The sequence below is a fragment of the Centroberyx affinis genome, unplaced genomic scaffold (assembly GCF_046629955.1).
Source record: "Centroberyx affinis isolate AG114_WGS23_722 - 3 ecotype Tasmania unplaced genomic scaffold, CSIRO-AGI_Caff_v1 ptg004114l_1, whole genome shotgun sequence".
NCBI lineage: Eukaryota > Metazoa > Chordata > Actinopteri > Beryciformes > Berycidae > Centroberyx > Centroberyx affinis.
This window is the reverse complement of record NW_027281890.1, coordinates 423,640-442,535: the sequence shown is the minus strand read 5'-3', so window position 1 is coordinate 442,535 and position 18,896 is coordinate 423,640. Positions and strand designations below refer to the sequence as shown.

General features: G+C 43.8%; 1 protein-coding gene across 1 annotated transcript; it reads right to left on the bottom strand.

Moving 5' to 3' along the window:
* Positions 1–5,942: 5,942 nt before the first annotated feature.
* On the bottom strand, positions 5,943–18,409 carry LOC139663756 (NUAK family SNF1-like kinase 1). Its single transcript, XM_071542484.1, has 7 exons — positions 18,080–18,409; positions 13,723–13,843; positions 12,492–12,643; positions 10,744–10,809; positions 7,875–7,994; positions 7,410–7,542; positions 5,943–7,207 (listed from the first exon to the last, which is right to left on the bottom strand). The coding sequence occupies exons 1-7, from the start codon at positions 18,407–18,409 to the stop codon at positions 5,943–5,945; spliced, it is 2,187 nt and encodes a 728-aa protein (XP_071398585.1).
* Positions 18,410–18,896: the final 487 nt, after the last annotated feature.

Genomic DNA, 18,896 nt, shown 5'->3' with positions numbered 1-18,896 from the left:
GCTATTTATTTTAATCAGAATATATTGTTATATACATCCTAAGCAAATAGAAGCTATGTCTTCCCAGAAAGTTGACAGTTTTTCACAGAAAAGATGGGTTACAGTTTCATGCTGTTGCTTACAAAAGGAACATACATTATCAATATAATTAAACTTAGAAATTAAAAAGTTCACAGGGTAAATTTCATGCAAGATTGTAAAATGTAGGCTACTTCCCTAACTTTGTTCATCAAACAGAATTTGAAAGGTAGAATCCATGTTTTCTTCCAGTCACTATTATCTATAATCAAATTCCAGAAAAACTTGCCTCTAGGAATAATGTTGTTTTTGTTGATTTCTCCAATGTATTTGTTGTTGCATTTTTTATCTGTCAGTGTAATGCCATGATATTGGGCTCAATACTGCTTATATCTCCCTGTATCAAGTGATTGATCATCAACATTTTGCATTCCGTTCATGTTCTCATTGACAATAAAAACAAACAAATAAACAAAAACAATTTCTTATAAACTTAACTAGTTTATAAGAAACTGCAGCTCATTTGTAGGTAATTTTTCAGTCATTTTTGAATAGACAAGATTATTAATTATATGCTAAACTAAAGTTCATAGTTTAGTGTGGGCTCAAAACATAACATACAATCAACGCATACATACATGGGGAGTTAAACATACATATACTGTACATCTTGAAGTCTTCTGAGTTTGAGCCAACAGCAGGTGACATGATGACTTTCCCAAAAGCTGGATTGACACTATTCACTGTTTACTATTACTGTACTTCACAGGTGGAGGTGATCTTTCTCAGTGAGTTTCTCTTATTCAATAATATTACAGGACAGGCAACATGGCTGCGTTTCTTGATCAGAATTGGGAGGTGGAATATCTCTCTGGCCTTTTAGGCTGACTGCAGAAACAGTTGCTGAGCTTTGTGGGTCTAGCTGAGTAGGAAACTGGTTAGACCAAATGGCCACAAGATGCCACTGTTGTTCAATACTCTGAGGTCCAGTTTGCTTTGAGGGTTATGATGGGCTATGATGACACATGGGCAAACCACTGATGTTTTCAATAGTCTGCCTGGTCTGTTAATAACATTTGTCCTAAACATGGATGAATTTTTGGGGTTGCTAGTCTCTGTGTCATTAAAGCATGAGATGGACACACTTCATGTTGCAAAATTTAGTCATTTAATTTTCTGATTACCAGCAGAGAGAACTCAGAGGGGACTGTTGAGTAAGACTTGCTCATAGAGAATTTACAGTCATTTACAGTGAAATATAACATTATGTCAGACTTTTGTGATAAAGCAGTCCCACCTTTTGAGAATGTATTACAACAAAGGAGGTTAATATTTCCATAGATATCGTTGGCACAGTGAAGTTGTATTCTGGCTGGCGATGAAGTGTCTCTGAAGTGTTGTTACCAGATGGAGTTATGTAACTCGTCACAATGTGTTTGTCTCACACGGTAATTCTAGTATGAAAATGAATAAATTTATAAGTAAAAACAGTCAGTTTGTGCCAGAGGGCTTTTGTCATCAACAGCAGAAAATCTGTGTATGTCCTCTGTGTTAGGTTTTCCTAATTTCATCTCTCTATAATTCAAGTAGAGGCTTGATGTTATTTCAAGTCTTTACATAAAAGCTAAGTCATGTATGATTATCACTACCAGTCCCAGTCTAAACGAGGCTCAGATGCGCAGGAGGAGAATCAGGATGTACAGCTGTGCCTGCTTCAGTTGTGAGGAATCAGTTGTTATTCCTACTTTGCCTTGTAAGCAACGATTTTCTGGTTTTATGAACTTCAGATGTTTTTTAAGGTCACTGGACGGGGTCTTGAAGTTGTTTTCTTTGCCTTGGGTATTTGGGATCACTTTTTACATTGTAGTTGCTGTGATGTCAGATAACCTTGGGTGCCTTGGCAATTGACATCAGAATTGTTATCTGACCAGACCAGCTGGCTGCTTTCTTAGTCTCATCAAGATGATTAGAAACCTTTTTCTTGAAGGGAAAGGTTAATTTAATTGAACAATAACTTTTTGCTGTATAGGGCTTATTAAAAGTCATTAGAAAAAAGAAAAGACAAGAGGAAGTGAAGATAAACTGAGATGTTGCTTTTTTGATAACTTAATCTTGTTAAATTTAATTATAATGTTTTGTTAAGGACCGAAATGAAATGTATCAAGATGAAATGGATGACTGAGCAGAAAGAAAGACAAACCTTTTAGTGTATATCCAATAGGGATTAATGATAAAACATTTGGGGAATGCCCTAAAAGTAAGAGCACCGGTGAATGAGCAGCTAGTGAGTGTTCATAAGAGGCCGCACACTTCCCATACCAAAGATTTCACTGTCCTAATGCTACTGTTCCCCAACTGCCTGAGCCCTAATAAGCAGCCTAAGACCTGAAAGGCCTGAGGGCTTTTGCTCACTCAACAGTACTTTTGTCCACACGTGAGGGAACAGAAAGAAAAGCCTATTGGCCTGTGGGATTTAGCTGTGAACCCTTTTCCCCTGGTTTGAGTTAGTAATTATTGCAGATACTTGGAATAGTTCAGCATCTTTAACATCCTTGGCCATGGAGTCCATGCTGCTTAGGGGAACATGGAAACTGGTTATATTTGATTGACAGGAGGCCCACACACAATTTAGATGCTTTAGGCTCAGGTTACTGTACAATTATCCCTGACTGTTAAAGCCAAGCCTTTGTTTTAGACACACATGATTGCTTGAGCTCCACAGTGAAAGAGAGCAGCAGTGGGAAGAGCTCACTGCTGAGGGAGAACAGGAGAGAAACTAACAAGTAACCAAGTTCAAGGTCCAGTAGATCCCACACAGCACATTCCTGTAGTTATTTTGGGAGGGGTAGGAGGACCTAAGACACTATAATCTGTGTCAATGGTACACAATTAGTGTGTATCCAATATATTAACCTGTAATCAATTATTTATTATTAGAAGTTCTTACCAAAATCTTGCAAATAACACTTTGAATGGGATTTAATAATAGTAGGCTGGATGATTACAAGCAGGAGGAATCTTGTAAAATGCTGATGAATGGTCTTGACAGTAAAATCGTAGAGGCTAATGCCTTGACACTTAATAGGACATTTATTTAATTATTTGATTTTTTTTTCATTGTGTTGCCCATGTCATTAAGATGCTATTTAGCCAAGATTTAATAGAATTTAGCTAATAGCTGGCTCTCTATTTGGCTCTCTGACATTGGCCCTGCTTGCACCTGAAAAATATGGCAATCTTTTCAAAGTCCTTTGTATGAAAACTGGTGACAGTGAGCTGAATTTAATATTTACCCTTGCTTTATATTCCTTTGCAAAGCCTAATTTCTCAAATTGAGCAGTTTTAATCCCTTTATCACCCAAGCAGTCCAACATGCAGCAATGCTTCCGTGTTTTGCTTCAGAAGCAGAAAAGCCCATCTGTGAAAAGATAATGAGGTGTCATAGAAATAATATTGCCTTGGACAGAGACACAGTGACCGACCAGAAGTGTTAGCTACAAGCACTTTAAGGTCAGCGGTTACGTAACAGATTGGTCTGTCGCTGTATGACTGACTGGAGATCAGGCCTGTTTTGAAATGTCACCATCAGACCTCTGCTCTGGACTTCATCCACCAATGGGCAAGTTACTTGAGTACTTTTCTGTCTTCCATCAACCATTAACAATAAAGCCATTAAACTACCTATTGCATCAGGAAGTACACTCAAAACAGAGTTAAAACCTTGGGTGGTATAAGTTGTATGTTTATGTCAGCTGTACCGGACTTCCTCCTATCTAAACTGGTAGTGAGCTTTCATGTGTTTCATCATAGGCTTTCTCCATTAGACTGAGGAGAGCACTACAAAATCTGAGACTGTGTTTGGAAAAGTATTTAGTGAAAGCCAACAATGGAAACGAAGGGGGGGGGATATAAATGTGTTTTCCAGTTGTAACAAAGTTTAAATCTGCTTCAAACGCAAGTCCTCGCTGAAAGCCGTCATACCCACGCACGCACGCACGCACGCACGCACGTACACAAAAAGAGCTTGCCTGCCATAAACTAATCTAGCAACGTTACTATCTCTTCATCATCATAATAAGCTCCTGTACTCAGCTTTCAATATCTGTACAAATGCAAATATCTCTCCTGAAAGGATTAGAGAAAGAGAGAGAGAGAGAGGTTAAAGGACTAGTATACATTACTATAGATTATAACTATTAGGGTAATCAGTGCACTAATACAATTTTCCCTGCCTATTTTCACTTTCTTTTCAGATGCATAAATGGTTTTGCATGTTTTGTAAGAAATGGATAAACTTTCCTACATAGGGACAATTTCAACAATTAAAAACTCACATTTATTGTAAAATTGCCACAGTAAAACTATGTAAATTCAGGGCATTCCGTTATTTTTACCAAAGAATTTTCTGACCTTTTAAAATCTTTTGAGGTTGTTTTTTTTTTCAGATGCATTTTAATTGACGTAAATGAAAATGGTCTGTAGAGTAAATATGGCTCTGTGTTTATGGAGACACAGGGCTCTGGAGTTTATCAATTGGATAGCTCTTGGCATATGATAAACACTGTTGATCTATTCCTCTATGTTGTCTCATGCCTAGGACCAAAAACAGAAGAGGCCCTTAACTATAGAGAAGAGGGAACATTTGGAATCAAAGGGTGATTTGTCTAAAAATGGCCATTTTCCTCAGTGTTACAGTGGTGCTTCATAATGGCTATCTTAATTCTTTTTAAAGCTGCAGAATGTGCTCACTTTATCCGTCATCTCCTGCTGCTTGCCATGTTTTCTTACTGTTTTTAGACTTATTTTTAGACCTCTAGACAAATGTGTGAATGCAGCAGTGAGCCAGGTACACAAATCTGTCAAGCTAGTGCCTCATTTATAACTTCCTGCTATTTTAGTCTCTGCTGACCGTTTCTAGGTACGCAGCTAGAAACAGAACACAAGGAGAGCATCCAGATTCACATAATTTATTTTTCCAACAACAACAGTACCAAAACGGTTGAGCAAATTAACAGAATTCTCTACTTACAGTATGAAAATGACAGATTTACAATGGCACACATGTGACCACATTATTGTACCTTGGCACCCATTCAAATGTCCACAGCAGCATTGGTTGTGTCTAGGTGAAAGCAATGTGACCCATCTGCCATTCACACTGTGTCTGTTGGTGCAAAGGAGCAAATTAGGCACATACAATACTGTGCAATACAAATATACTCAATGACATGTGGTGAAATATCACAACATTACAGTTTAACAGAATTTATCCTCACAATAGAGCAGACACTATGCATTTTTATTGTCTTATCTTGTCAGTTTAGTGTCACTATTGACATGGCAAATCAATACATGGAATCAGATATCCAATGGGCTGCGCTGAGTTATGCTTCTCATCCGTTCCAAAAGGCTGCAGTGTTGGTCAGTAAAACAAGTCACTTTTCCAGATTACAGCTTCCAGACGCAAATTCTCAAGGCTCATCTGTACAGAAATCTGCTGTAAGCCCAAAATGGAGGATTTGTTGTGCAGGTGAGGTCAGAGTGAGTTCTCTTCATTAGAGCAGAGTTCATTCATTAAATAGTATGTCTGTCCATTATGCCACATTCAGGCCACACCTCTATATTTCAGCAGATACTGGACCCCCTTCAGGTGTTACTTAGTTTCTGTTCACTGTCTGTATGGCCTCACATTGAGAGGCGTTGTCGACAAATAGTGTTAACCCATCATTCAATACAGGTGAAATGTCCGAAGAAATAGTGCTTTAAATTGATGGTAGATTGCTCAATATAGTCCAACTACTTGAGATGCAATCTTTCCCTGTGGAACTGTAAGCTCTGAGTCCATCAAAAGTTCTAGATTATCTTGAAGCACGGACGTTAAATTCATATTTTCACCCTATAGACATCTCCATCATTCCTTAGGTTTATCGGAGCATCTCCTTCCTTCCTTCTCCTTCTTCACCTCGCCCCCGACCTCTGCCTCTCCCGACCCTGTGTGCCTCGGCTCCGAGCTCCTCTAGGTCCTCCTCAGAGCTGCAGGCACTCCGCCGCATGCCCCGGGAGAAGATCCTGCGACGTGATTGGGCGCTGAGGTCCAGTAGGTCGAAGGAATCGGAGGAGAAGAGGCTATCCTCGCTCACCACGCTGGCGGGGCGACTGCAGCTCCCCTCAGTGCCGCTGGTGCCCCCTGTGGCCTGGAGGAGCAGCTGCAGAGTCTCTGGGAATATCATGGCGGCTGAAGAAGAAGAAGATGATGATGAGCGATGGTCATCGGGCAGATCCAGGCTGCGAGAGAACTTGCCGTTACGTTTGAGAATACCCTTCCTTCTCCGGACTGCCTCTGTGCGCATGGTGGGGCTGTCGTCTGCAGCAGGGGGGAAAGGGTGCGGTTTGCAGGAGCACAAATCACCAGGACCACCACCCACTTTTCCTCCCATCCCCGCACCCGCCCCGGAGCCCCTTCTCTCTGGGGATGAGGTGTACCCCGACTCCCCTCCATACAGGTTCTTCAGGATCCCCTTCTTGGGCATCTTGGATGAAGGCTGGCTGAATGTAGATGGAGGCGGCAGGCTGGTGGACAAGACTTCAGCATGTGTGTGGGCGAGGGTGTGTGTTCGGTAAGGCTGCGGAGCAGCGTTACACGGCTGGGAGGGAGACTTCTCTTTAGGAGGGTTGAGAAAGGCAGAGTCGAAACTCCTCTGGGGTTTCAGAATGCCCTTGGGTTTCTTTCTCTCCAGGGTGGAAGAGGAGGCAGTAGCGGAGGTGGGAACTGTTGCGCAGACAGCACCGCAAGCTCCCAGTGCAGTCTGGGGAATGGCGTTCTCCTTGCGCGACTTCCTGAGACTTGACATTCCTCCACGTACCCTTCCTCCTCCTCCTCCTCCTCCGCGATCACCCTTCAGAGGGAAGCTGAAGTAGAAGGGGTGAGCAGAGGGGTGCGGTGGATAGGAGGAGTCAGACGACAGGCACGCGGGGTCAACAGTCATGCTGCTGGTAGCGGCGACCCGATTCTGCCAGTCGATGTAGCGCGCCAGCAGGGGGGAGGGGCAGTCCTGGTGTGGGGACAAAGGGCAGTCGCACACACTCTCCTCGTAACCCCAGTTCACCCACCAGTGGTTGGCCACATCCTCTATCGTGGCCCTCTCATCCACACGCACCGTCAACAGCCAGTCGATAAGAGCACAGGCATCTGGAGGGAGCAGAGACAGAGGTCGGGTCAGGTGTCGACTGCTATTTATACTAGCCGAACTGACTTTATTCAATATAAAAGCCCTGTAATTAACAGGATGCTAGCAATGACTACAAACAAAATAATCACACTTGGCACTTGGTGAATAGAGATGTGTATGCAGCATTGATAGACAGTGACGGTGTAGGTTGTAAGGCTGTACCTGAGGCGGGGTTGGGTCTGCGGTAGCGGCCTTGGCTGATCTGCTCTGTGAGAGTGGTGTGACTGGCCCCATCGAAGGGCATGCTGCCGTACACCAGGGCATACAGCAACACTCCCAGCGCCCAGCAGTCCACCTAGCATATAAAAACAAACATGCATGATTAACATGTATATATTGTTACATTTAGAATTTATGATATACACTTTGTGCTTATCTCACAATACGATTCGATACGCGATATGGGGTTCACGATTAGATTAGATACAACCACGATACAATGTAATGAATAAAAGTTCAATGACAACAAAGTATGACGGGATTGCAGGATTATGTTTATTTCTGAGCCACAAATCTTCCTATCAATGGCATTGGCTTGCTAGAATGTAAACAATCATTTAAAAAATCTGATATATTTCGATATATCGCCCCATCCCTAGTTGGTGTAAGTGAGGAAAGGTGACCCACCTCTGGGCCCTGGTATGGCAGTCCTTTCACTATCTCTGGCGAGGCATAGAGCGGACTTCCACAGTAGGTCTGCAGCAGATTGCCCCTCTGGAAATGATTGGAAAGGCCGAAGTCTGCCAGCTGCAGAGCGGGAGAAAGAGAGAGAATAAATGAATAACTTTGCATATAATTTTTTTGTTCACTGCTATTATCGCTCGCCATCTTCGGATCTATTCATAAGTTTGTGGCAAGTAAACAAAAGGTTGATGTGTGGCAGTGAGTCCCAGTGGCAGGATGACATAACAGCCTGACAGCTGTCACACGCTAGACCGCAGACCTCAGCCCAGACGTCTGTCTGCTGCTCTCTGCGGTCCGACCCAGCACACATTTACATTATGATATAATGGCCGCATCAGTCACTGAACCCTTCACAACAAAGTCAATCGCTCATTCACTGTAAAACACGCACACACAGAAACATTTACCGCAGATTCCATCTCAGTGCGTATGTGCTGCACACCAACCATGTGGCAAAAACACAGTAATTCAAGGCAGTTCCTTTTAACTGAGCCAAAAATAGATGTGTTGAGCTTTTGCCAACGTAAGTGTGAGTGAGGAAAGAGGAGAGGGCCAAGAACATCAGGCTGCGTACAGTCACGTAACAGAACGAGCACTCGAGGCTGTGAGGGGCCACAGGCAGACAGACCGAGTCTCCCCTCTATCTGAAGTGATTATTAACATGCGCACCAACACACTATCAGCCCCTGTGGTGTTGACAATACCGGACTTGACAGCTTTATTTCCATGGAGCAGAGGCACCGGGGAGCAGGGACCTCACAGTCGGAAGATGAGATTGTATATACAAGTTCAGCTCACAGTTGATAATGTATGTAAGGTAGCAGTGATGATGAGTCGACTGTGCATGTGAGTTGTGTGGTTTAAACACTAGAGCTTCCCTTTCTACGAGCTAATTGTGTGTGTGTGTGTGTGTGTCCTGCGGTGTAAATTCTCCCTTGACACCAGCGCCAGTCAGCCGGGCAGAGCTAAGCCTGCGTGAGGTTCCAGCACTCATTCCATTGCTTTGGGAGAGACATTCTTCAATGTTGCCTGCAGAGGACACACACACACACACACACACACACACACACACTCTTTCTCCTAATCATAACTCCTATACACGTGCCTGAGAATTATATGGGCTGTAGTGAGAAGTTGCTGCCTCCCATCCACACTGTCCCCTATTCCTCAGCCTGGACGGGCAAAACAGGCTCCTGGAAAATATTCTAAAAATGCCTTGCACTCTGTTCGGAAAACTTTTTCAAGCTGGTTTCAGGTTCTTGGGATAATATCATGGTGAAAGAAAGTGATTTTTGGCTGATTATCGATCTGATCGTTTATTGAAATGATACGTTTGGACTTTCTACTAAACAACGACACATCATGTAAAAGTGCACAGCAAGCACAAACAGTAAAATTCCAATATATCACTGTGTTTAACAGATTGCTTATGGCTGCATGACACCGCTGTCCTAACTGTGTACATACATCACAGTTTCTGTCCAAACATAGTTATTTCATGTTAGAGTGTGTTTGATGACTGAGGTGCTTACTAACCTCCTGCTGCCATTAGTGAAAAACGTTTTTCATTGAGGCAGCCTTCTGTCCAATACCTTAAAAAGTATCTAATCATATAGGCTATGAAACTCATAACACAACGTCATAAATAAATAAATATATGTGAGATGTGAATGAATACATTCAAACAAAACAGCCTATTCAGAAAATAACTACATGAAATAAACAAGTCTCTCTCTGGACCTTGCTCCTGACAATTCTGAAACTAAAAAGCAAGCAAGGCTAGTTAAAGAATCAATGCTTTCTATTTAGGAAAGACCAAATTCAGTTACTGTCAAATTGCAAATGAGCACAAAGGAAGTAGGCCTAAAATGTGACTGGGCAGTGAAAACAGTGACAAATCGCTGATGGCCTATTATCTATCGGCCGATTATGATCAGTGGTTGATCGGTTTGAACCTGCAATATATTCGAACCTTCCTGTACTAACCGTGAGGCTCAGTGACTTCAAACTGGACCAAGAACCAACATTTCATCTAGCGTGTCCGACTGTGTCTGCCTTCTGGCATTCAGCAGCTGCTATGCAAACATAACACATCCACGCATTACACAGAGCCTTGGGTCATTTCCCGGAGCAGGCATGCTGTGAGAGGCTGTTGCGGTGGAACTGAGGCTTGCAATGAATGAGGAGCCGCTGAGAGGTCTGCGCTCAGTGTTTTCTTTTGACGGACAGACACGCCATACTTATATTAAAACCCTCCGATTGGCCCGAATGCCACTGGATTCCATGCATTCCCTTGGGCCGTGCGCAGCGCCCATATAAGGCAAGGAATGACCCCTGGGTTCTGTTATAAGACCTGGCACCGTGTCTTCATGCCGGTTCAGTATGCATGCCTTGGCAACATGAAAATGATTGTGGGCAGGATGTGTTCCAATGTATGTTCTCAATGTGCGATTTGTTTGCATTTTGTTTTGGAGCTGCCAAGAAAACCCATTACCAGCAGCAGAGCTATTTGAGGAGTTTCATTCCAACATGCTGTACATCCATTTCGGAAAAAAAATGACCTCCTGAAATTCATCAGCTGATATTTTTATCCTCAAAAATGTGACTAATATGCAAGCACAGGTCTTATTATTCTTATTTTACTCTCATGCCAACAATCATTTTGTAAGAGGACACAGATTTTTTTTTCCCCAAATGGTGGATATCTCAAGTTTGGAATGGAACTGTTCATTTCTTTTAAAAAACACACTTGTTTACACTTCTCCTTCTTGGGGAAAGGAGGCCCAGTTTGTGTATGTTCTGTTGATCTTACCTTCACATTCAAATCTTGATCCAAAAGGATGTTCTCCAGCTTGAGGTCTCGATGGACGACGCCGTTCTGAAAGAGAGCAGAGACACATGAAGTCCTGTGGTGCTCCTCCCTCCCCGTTTACAATAGGATGCTTTCTCTGCACATGTGAGACTGCATGGAAGTGCACAACATTAACTCAGTGTGTGTTGCGTAAGTTATTCTTAACCCAAGCCATCCGTGTCTTTAGATTGGACGATTGTCTTTCAATTACTCTTTTATAACCATTAACATTCTGGTTTGGTTTCATGTGGCGGGGCCATGTGTCCGACATGGCGGAGGGGAGCCTTGAGAAAGTGGCTCTCAGACGGTGTTTAATTGTCGTCATGCATGAGGAAGCGCTTTGTTTGAGTTAATTCATCTGATGAGATGCGATGAGATTTGATCCTCCTATGGCACTAAGCACCTGGGAGCCAGTGAGGGGCCACAGAGTGGGGGGGGGGGGGGGGATGTCAGGATCATCTTTTCACCCGCAGACTTTCACTGACATGGAGTAGGGAGCAATTCAGAAGAGGAGACAAGGCTGCTATAGACTACTGTGACCACCCAGGAGCTGGTGTGACGCAGGGGAACTTTAAACACTGATGTCAGTTTCTCATACAGCCTCTGCCTAATGAGCCAGAATAGCCTCCTTTCTTTCACTAATTGCATCCTCTTAAGAACAGTTAAGTGGAGGAAATGACCCGTGACCTTCGACATTGTTTTGTGTACAGTATGTATGTAAGCCTGCGTGTGCATGTGTAACGGAAGAGTTTCAATGGTTACACATGTGTATAAAAGAGTGTGTAGGCAAGATGGAGAGAAAGAGAAAGAAAAGGAAAATAAATAAATAAATAAAAATAAATAAAAGCATACATGTACGCATATCTAGTTTGCCATTCTTCTTATTTTTGTCTGAACTGTTTTTTAGGATAATAAAAAAAAGCAGCAAATTGTTCATTCTTCCCCTGAAGCCTAAACACTCTCTCTGTGAGCCTTGCACACACACATCAGAAGCATCATATTAAATAATTCACACATGCTGGAACATTCAGGTCTATTTTGGAACAACGTTTGAGGTCAGGCACAAGCAGCACAAAATTCACTTCCCCGCCCACTACAAAGCTAAAACAGCCAAATGATGGGCTTCATTCCTGAATTTAGAGGTACTTTGATAAAGGAATAATTTACTCTGAAACCTCTATGCATTTACAGTATTTCATCAACCAAGCAAAATGCTAGATCCTTAGATTTCTTGTAATCCAGCCCTGTATTAATAGGATTTCTCTATTTCCCAATCCTTATTTTTCTGGCATGGCTGTTAACTGTATATACAACACTGCAATAAAAACAAAGACAAATTTGTCCCTTTGCCAGGACACACTTGGATGGGGAAGGGAGTTCATTTGAGCAACTTGTTTGTTATATTATGTGTGTCAGTGTGTGAGTGTGACTGCAAAAAAAAACAAACAAGGCGTAATGCGCTCTTAACCCAAAGACATCTGAAAACTCGAGTCAAGTTTTCCTGCAGTATTAGGATTAGGATTTAGTGGATTTAGCGGTACTGTATTCGCTTGTTGAACCACTGAGTACTGCTGCACGCACTGTAACTGTAGCACGTGCCTGCCTGTGGGTTCCCGAATTTATCAGCACATAACTACAGTGAGGTTTTTTGCAAATACTATATGATAAATAGATTGTGTGATGGGGTGTGTGTGTATATGTGTGCCAACCTTGTGGCAGTAGTGGACAGCAGAGGTGATTTGTCTGAAGATGTCTCTGGCTTCTGTTTCTGGCAGTCTCCTCCTCTCATGGACGTAATCATACAGCTCTCCTCTGCTGGCGTACTCCATCACTATCACTATCTTATCCCGACTCTCGAACACTGCACAGGACACAGGACACATTTAGAATACAGTATATGCACATGTAGTTATGTGTGTGTTGGGGGATGGGAAACTTAAATAAATAAATAAAACTTACATTTAGCAGAGATACATTGCAATTATTTTTTTTTGCAATTATAGTACAATTATTTGTTATCATTTGTATTTGTTGAGTTTGTGTGTGTGTGTGTGTGTGTTTATGCACCAGGGTATGAAACTAACTTTGATGCTGTTTTTCCCATTCTCTGTCCCCAGCCAGTCCATCTTCTGCACCCCTTTTATGATATTGGTTGTTTTATACTTTGTTGACACAGTGGATTTTGTGTTTTTTTTCTGATCAAAAACCGCTCCTTACTCTCACCCAGAACGTATTGGAAATAGACTCTCACCTATACAGTGACCCATGGGGGACAGAAGTCGCATTAATGTGTAAATATTTGACAAAAATGTGAACAGAGTGAAATGCAACAAAAGGTACTCCTAATTATCGGAGAAATTTTTTGCCCCCTTATTTTTTATTTCACGGGTATTTTAACTTTCAAGGGTATTTTTCCCCAAGCCCCCGTTCATTTCTGACCTTGATGTATGTGTGTGTGTGTGTGTGTGTATATGTGTGTGTGTCATGTGACTAATGTGGGAAAAGGCTGAGGTGGAGAAAAAGGAGCAGCTCTGATTACATGAGGTCACTAATCTGCACTGTAAGTCACTGATTCTGAATCAAATCTGTATGACTTGTCCTTTTGTCTCATGTTTGTGAATTATCTCTGCAACCATATGATACGGCTCTGGAGTCTGGACACTGTATGTTCTGTGCTGCTAATAGAAAGGCACAGTTCAGGACTGTTCTGTATGTGAGTGTGTGTGTATGTGAGTATGTGAGTGTGTGTGTGTGCGTAGTCTGTGGCGTCTTCTAAGGCCAAGAGTCTATTTGGCAAGGAGCCTATGTAATCTTGCTGTGTTCAATCCGCCACAGATGCAGCCAGTGCTGTTCAGACTCTTGGGACTTGTGTGTGTACGTGTGTTTGTGTGTGTGTGTGTGTGTGTGTGTGTATGTGTGTGTGTGCACTCGTGAACTCACCCTCGTGGAAGCGTATGATGTTGGCGTGCCTGAGGGAGGAGGTGATCTCGATCTCTCTCTGGATGTGAACTCTGTCCAGGTCATCAGTGATTCGCTCCTTGCGGATAGACTTGATGGCCACCTGAGAAACATACAGGACACACTGTTGAGTCTGTGTATGTTACAAAGTTGAATTTATATGCATGTGGATCAGTTCAATGAAGCGTGGATGGTTAAAAACTCCAAACAGGATAATAGTCAGTCAAAACAAATCTGTGTAAAGAGCCCATATTCCACAGCAAGAAAAGAGTGTTAGGTTATAAGGGGACAGTCGTTGCCATGGCGATACTGTGTACAACCCTTGTTGTTGTTGTTTGTCCGTTTTCACTGAGGATTTGGTGCCAGCAAAAACAGATTCCTCCTTAATTAATTCCTGTGCAAACCTGACCGCTCACCACTTAACTCATTTCCCCTCATCTGTCCTGCATTAAATCGGCTCATTTAAAAAGGGGGGCAAACATACATAGAAGCAAATATGCATACATACATACCGTAGATACAATTACACACCCACACACACAATCCCTGGGTATTCGAGGTGATTATGCGGGCTTTAAGGACTGGATGGTGAGAGCAAGTCTCCTGTGATCTGACCACGCTCAGAGGCAGAAGCCTGACAGCTGCACTGTTCACACTCTGCTCTCTTAATCTCACACACTCACTGTACCCCAATGTAACCCACCCCCCTACACACACACACACACACACACACACAGACCCCAAAACAGAGCCCCCAAAACCCTTTGGACAGAGTAACCGTTCACCCAAACATCACCATAAATGGGAGAGAGAGGGACTGAAAAATAAGTAGACAACAGGGATCAGGGTATCATATTTGGAAATACGGAAATGGAATTGGAATAATTAAAATGGATGAGGGACAACAACGCAGCTGTAATGAGTCAGGTAGGCGTCTGTCCCTCTACTGCCCAGTGCAGTTGACACCCTAACATAGGCCTGATTAAACCCCTGGATCTTTCTGTCAACCCCTACAGTGTCTCTAAGGGCCAGCGGGCCTCTCTCCTGGGTCACAACTTCAGCATTCTCAGCTGCCGGAAAGAACTTCTAGACATCAGAAGACGCAATTCACATGCTCTCTGAACCGCAATCGTTATGTAACACACACACACACACACACACACACACACACACACATATACACACACTCCAGGGAACTCCAGGGAATGGGTTTTAGATGCAGGACCTGATCGTTCATAGCTAATGTCGAAGTGGGATGCTATCCTGTGAAGATTCAGGTTTTGAATATTTCTGTACTGAAAGGTCCCAAGTGCTAAAAAGCATTTTCAGCATGTGAGGATTTTTTCTCTCATCACACCAGACACTCTGAGTGATGTGGCAACAGTGTCACAGCAGAGGTACAGGTCTTGGGTTGGAGATTAGGTCGCAGATCTTCAGTGGTTGTCAGCTGGATGGCATAATTCCAAGCTTGGGGAACTATTAAGAGATGTGTGAGCTTACGTGCTCGTAAAGGCTGTCTGACCTAAATACCTGCTGGGTCAAACCGCGAAATGAGCTACAGGGATGCAGAGGAAGGAGGAGTGTTAGTGAGAGGAGGGATGTAGGGGGCAGGTGAGGGTAATGGTGTTAAAGTGTGTCGCCTCAGGGCAAAAGGCCAGTATTTTGCTGTCCTTCCAAGCCCTGATTTACCCCCCTGTACTTGGTGTTAAGGCCTGATCAGCAGAGCAGAGAGAGAGAGAGACACACTCTGGGCATTGTTCTGCCTTCAGGGCACTAAGAGTATTCTTAAAGGGGCACGTGCGTACAGAGGAAGAGGAGTGCGTGTATGTGTGTGTGTGTGTGTGTGTTGCCCTTGTGCACGCAGATGTGTTGCGTGTTTGCGTGTGGGCGCGAGTGTGTGAGTGTGGTGCTAAAAGTGCGACCTCGAAAGTATCCATCGCACTCACAATGTTGCATTGTTCATCCAAATAACGTGCTGTGTGTGAGAGATTGACCCTAAAATGCCAAATTGTAACCGGACGCATGTAGGAAACACAAGTAGCTGTCTGTTTGTGTCACTCAGATGAAAGTAGGTATTCTTTTCCATAGTGAGTTAGAGTGTGTGTAGCATAGATATTGAACATACATACAGATAGGTGATGCTTTGCAGGGCCATATCTCAAATGGAGTTCATTTAATGAGAGAGTGCAGCTCATACCCTCACACTCTTTACAGTGTTTTTTATTCTTCTATTGTTTGCTTGTAATTTATTTTAAAGCACTTTGAGTTGCATTGTAAGACTGGTGCTATATAAATAAACATATTATATTAGTTCTTGCTGTGGCTCCGCTGGCTTGGCTGTCTCTTGAAAACAATGTTTCTCCACTGCACATATCTTTAGAAAGCTATCACTTGTGGCAGGTGGTTTGTGTGTAATGTGTGTGTAGTCATGGTGGTTGGGGGGTTGAAGCAGGCTGGGGGTGTGGGAGGGTGGGGGGTCAGCCTCAGACCACTTAGATACTTCCTGTCCCATTATTCCCACAGACGACTTGCAACTCGCACACTCATGTACGCACACACACACACACACGTCCCGTGAGTCTGAGCATCACTTAAGGCCCCCAATGCATCTGTGAACGATTTAACAGCGGGATTATAAAGGCCCCTTGCCAAATAGACTCTTGGCCTCACCATCCAGCCACATTCTACACACACACACACACACACACACACACGCACACACACAGCCCTAAACTGTCCCTCTCCATTACCAAATGGGGGTCAATCAGTACATACAGTGTCCAGACTCTAAACTCAACGCAAAAAGACAAGCAATACAGATTCGATTCAGATCCAGAGCCAGTGAAAGTGGCCTACAGCACAGATTACTTGTATACCTGACACCCAATATCGATCACTCTTTCTCTCCTTCTCACTCCTATTAGTCACGTTAGCCTACTGTGGCAACTCTGAACACACACTCCAATGTTTTACGACGACAATCCAGAGTCAGCTCTTTAATCTCCAAAAAACACTGCTATACTCTCTCCACCTCCTCCTCCTTGCTCTAAAACTGTCTCCTCCTCTGCCTCCTCTCCCCACTTCCCCCTCAGACAACAGCTCCCTGGTCTTGTTTCCAAAAATAATGTCCGTTTTGTTTCAAAGAATCCTTAGTATGCGCTGGCTACTGGCTCGAGGAATTCAACCTTTTCCCTTGTCCCTCCCAACCCCACTCACCCCTCACACACACACAAACACACACACACACACACACACACACACACTGCATAGCCGACTCTTTCTGCTCCCCTCTCTCTGTATATTCTTCCATCAGTCTCAGTTCACCTGCCCCCTTGACTTTTCTTTCTCTCCCCCTGCTCTTTTCTCGTGGATGCAGGTCTCGGGGTTAAGCGGTAGGCAGTCGGAGGAATTGTGCTAGTCTCAGTTCCTCAATCTGATTGCAAACAGATTATCCTTATTACAGGATGTTTGTTTACTAAAAGAACAGAAAGGCAGCCATTCAGGGCTCACGGGGGAATCTGTCTCTTTGTGCTCAGATCACAGCAGAGTGAAGGATTAAGGCCTGACTGTAGACATAAACCCATGATTAATCAAAATAATCTGGCAACAAACTGTTTTTAACCTGGATGTTCAGAATGTGAAGTCATAAAAAAACATTAAACCTGCTCCTGTGGTTGGTTATTGGGTCTGAGTGTGTGTGTGTGTGTGTGTGTGTGTGTGTGAATGCTCATATTGTTGCAGTCAGACACCTATTGGAGGAGACCTATTGTAGCGACTTTATCCCCTTGTTCAAGTGTGGAGTGAGTCACACCAAAGGCATCTCAGCCTTGGCAACACAGGAAGGAAGAACTGGGTCCAGAATCAGCCCATGAGCTCACCCACAAACACACACACACACACACTCGCCTCACACACACATACACACCATCACTGCTCTTAACTCCACCTCATTGTTAATATTTAATCACCAATGGGCAAAATTCTTGCAACAGCAACAGACACACACACACACACACACACACACACACACACACACACACACAGGAGGCTGCTGAATATGCTGAGTGAACAACAGTCCTGAGACCTCCTGGACAGCCAAAAGCAGGACTTCTATAAAGCTCATTGTTTGTCAGTAGGCTGAGGTTGAGAGAGGTTAAAAGCCAAATATTTTGGAAACAGATGTTTCATAAATTTACCAATCAATTGTTGAGTAGCCCTCAATTTGGCATTTTACATTACATTTTATGTATTATATTCAGAACGCACTTTTGAACCAGAGGCTAGGTGTAGATAGCTCTTCAAATAACATTTTGCATCACGTTCAGCAACACTGACTCACTGTCTTTAGGCTTGTCCTCTCCACAGCCTTCTTCACTTTGCCGTAGGTGCCTTTACCCAGAGTCTCCATCACCTCGTAGCGGTGTTTCAAGTTGTGTTTGTGCTGGTGCTTTTTCACTTCCATCGGGGCGGTGGTAGTCGGTGCCGGGCCCGCTGCGTCCATGTCTGTGTTGCGATGCCGCCTGTCCGCGCTGCATGGACGGTGGCTGTCGAGCCTCGGGGACTCATCACCGGTATCGTTGCCGGTGGACGCGGTGTCATGCAGACATCCGAGCTCGGACCGGTCGCTGGTGTTCATTGCGCCTCTGCTGTCCGCCTCACGTCTGCCCATCCTCTCTGCGCACTGTGCGCACCTGTCAGGAACAGCCTGCCCTGGGACCGGACCCCCGAATCACTTTGAGCTCTGAACAAAGGCAGCACAGGCGCTTCTTCGTTCCAAACAGGTTGCCCATAGAGTGTTGTTCCAAGTCATAAAGTAGGCTAATGGCTTAAAATGAACAAATGATGAAGCGTTCTGTAGCGATGAGATCCTGAAGAGGTGTTGTGTGTCTGCGGAGAGCGGACACGTCTCGCGCATCCATCCAACTCGGCTACCTCTCTCTCTCTTTCTCTTTCTCTCTCTCTCTCTCTCTCTCTCTCCTCAATAACACAGCAACAGGAGCAATGAAAACCACATGGTCTGGAGCGATGGGCGGAGCCACCTCATACCAAATGCCAGCTCTCATAGCAACATGCAGGCGCGTCACACTAATTTAGGAGCATTCTGGGTTTTCCGTCAGCTCATATTTGACCGGCTCGACAGCAGGAAAGAGGGGAGA

Bases quoted from the DNA above. Each gene is read 5' to 3' on its own strand.
- LOC139663756 (XM_071542484.1), bottom strand. From the start codon at position 18,409: ATGGGCAGACGTGAGGCGGACAGCAGAGGCGCAATGAACACCAGCGAC. The intron at 10,810-12,491 runs GTTGGCACACAT...GCTCTCTTTCAG, and splicing joins CTGTCCACTACTGCCACAAG to AACGGCGTCGTCCATCGAGA. The intron at 7,995-10,743 runs GTAAGATCAACA...CCCGCTCTGCAG, and splicing joins ATCAAGATTTGAATGTGAAG to CTGGCAGACTTCGGCCTTTC.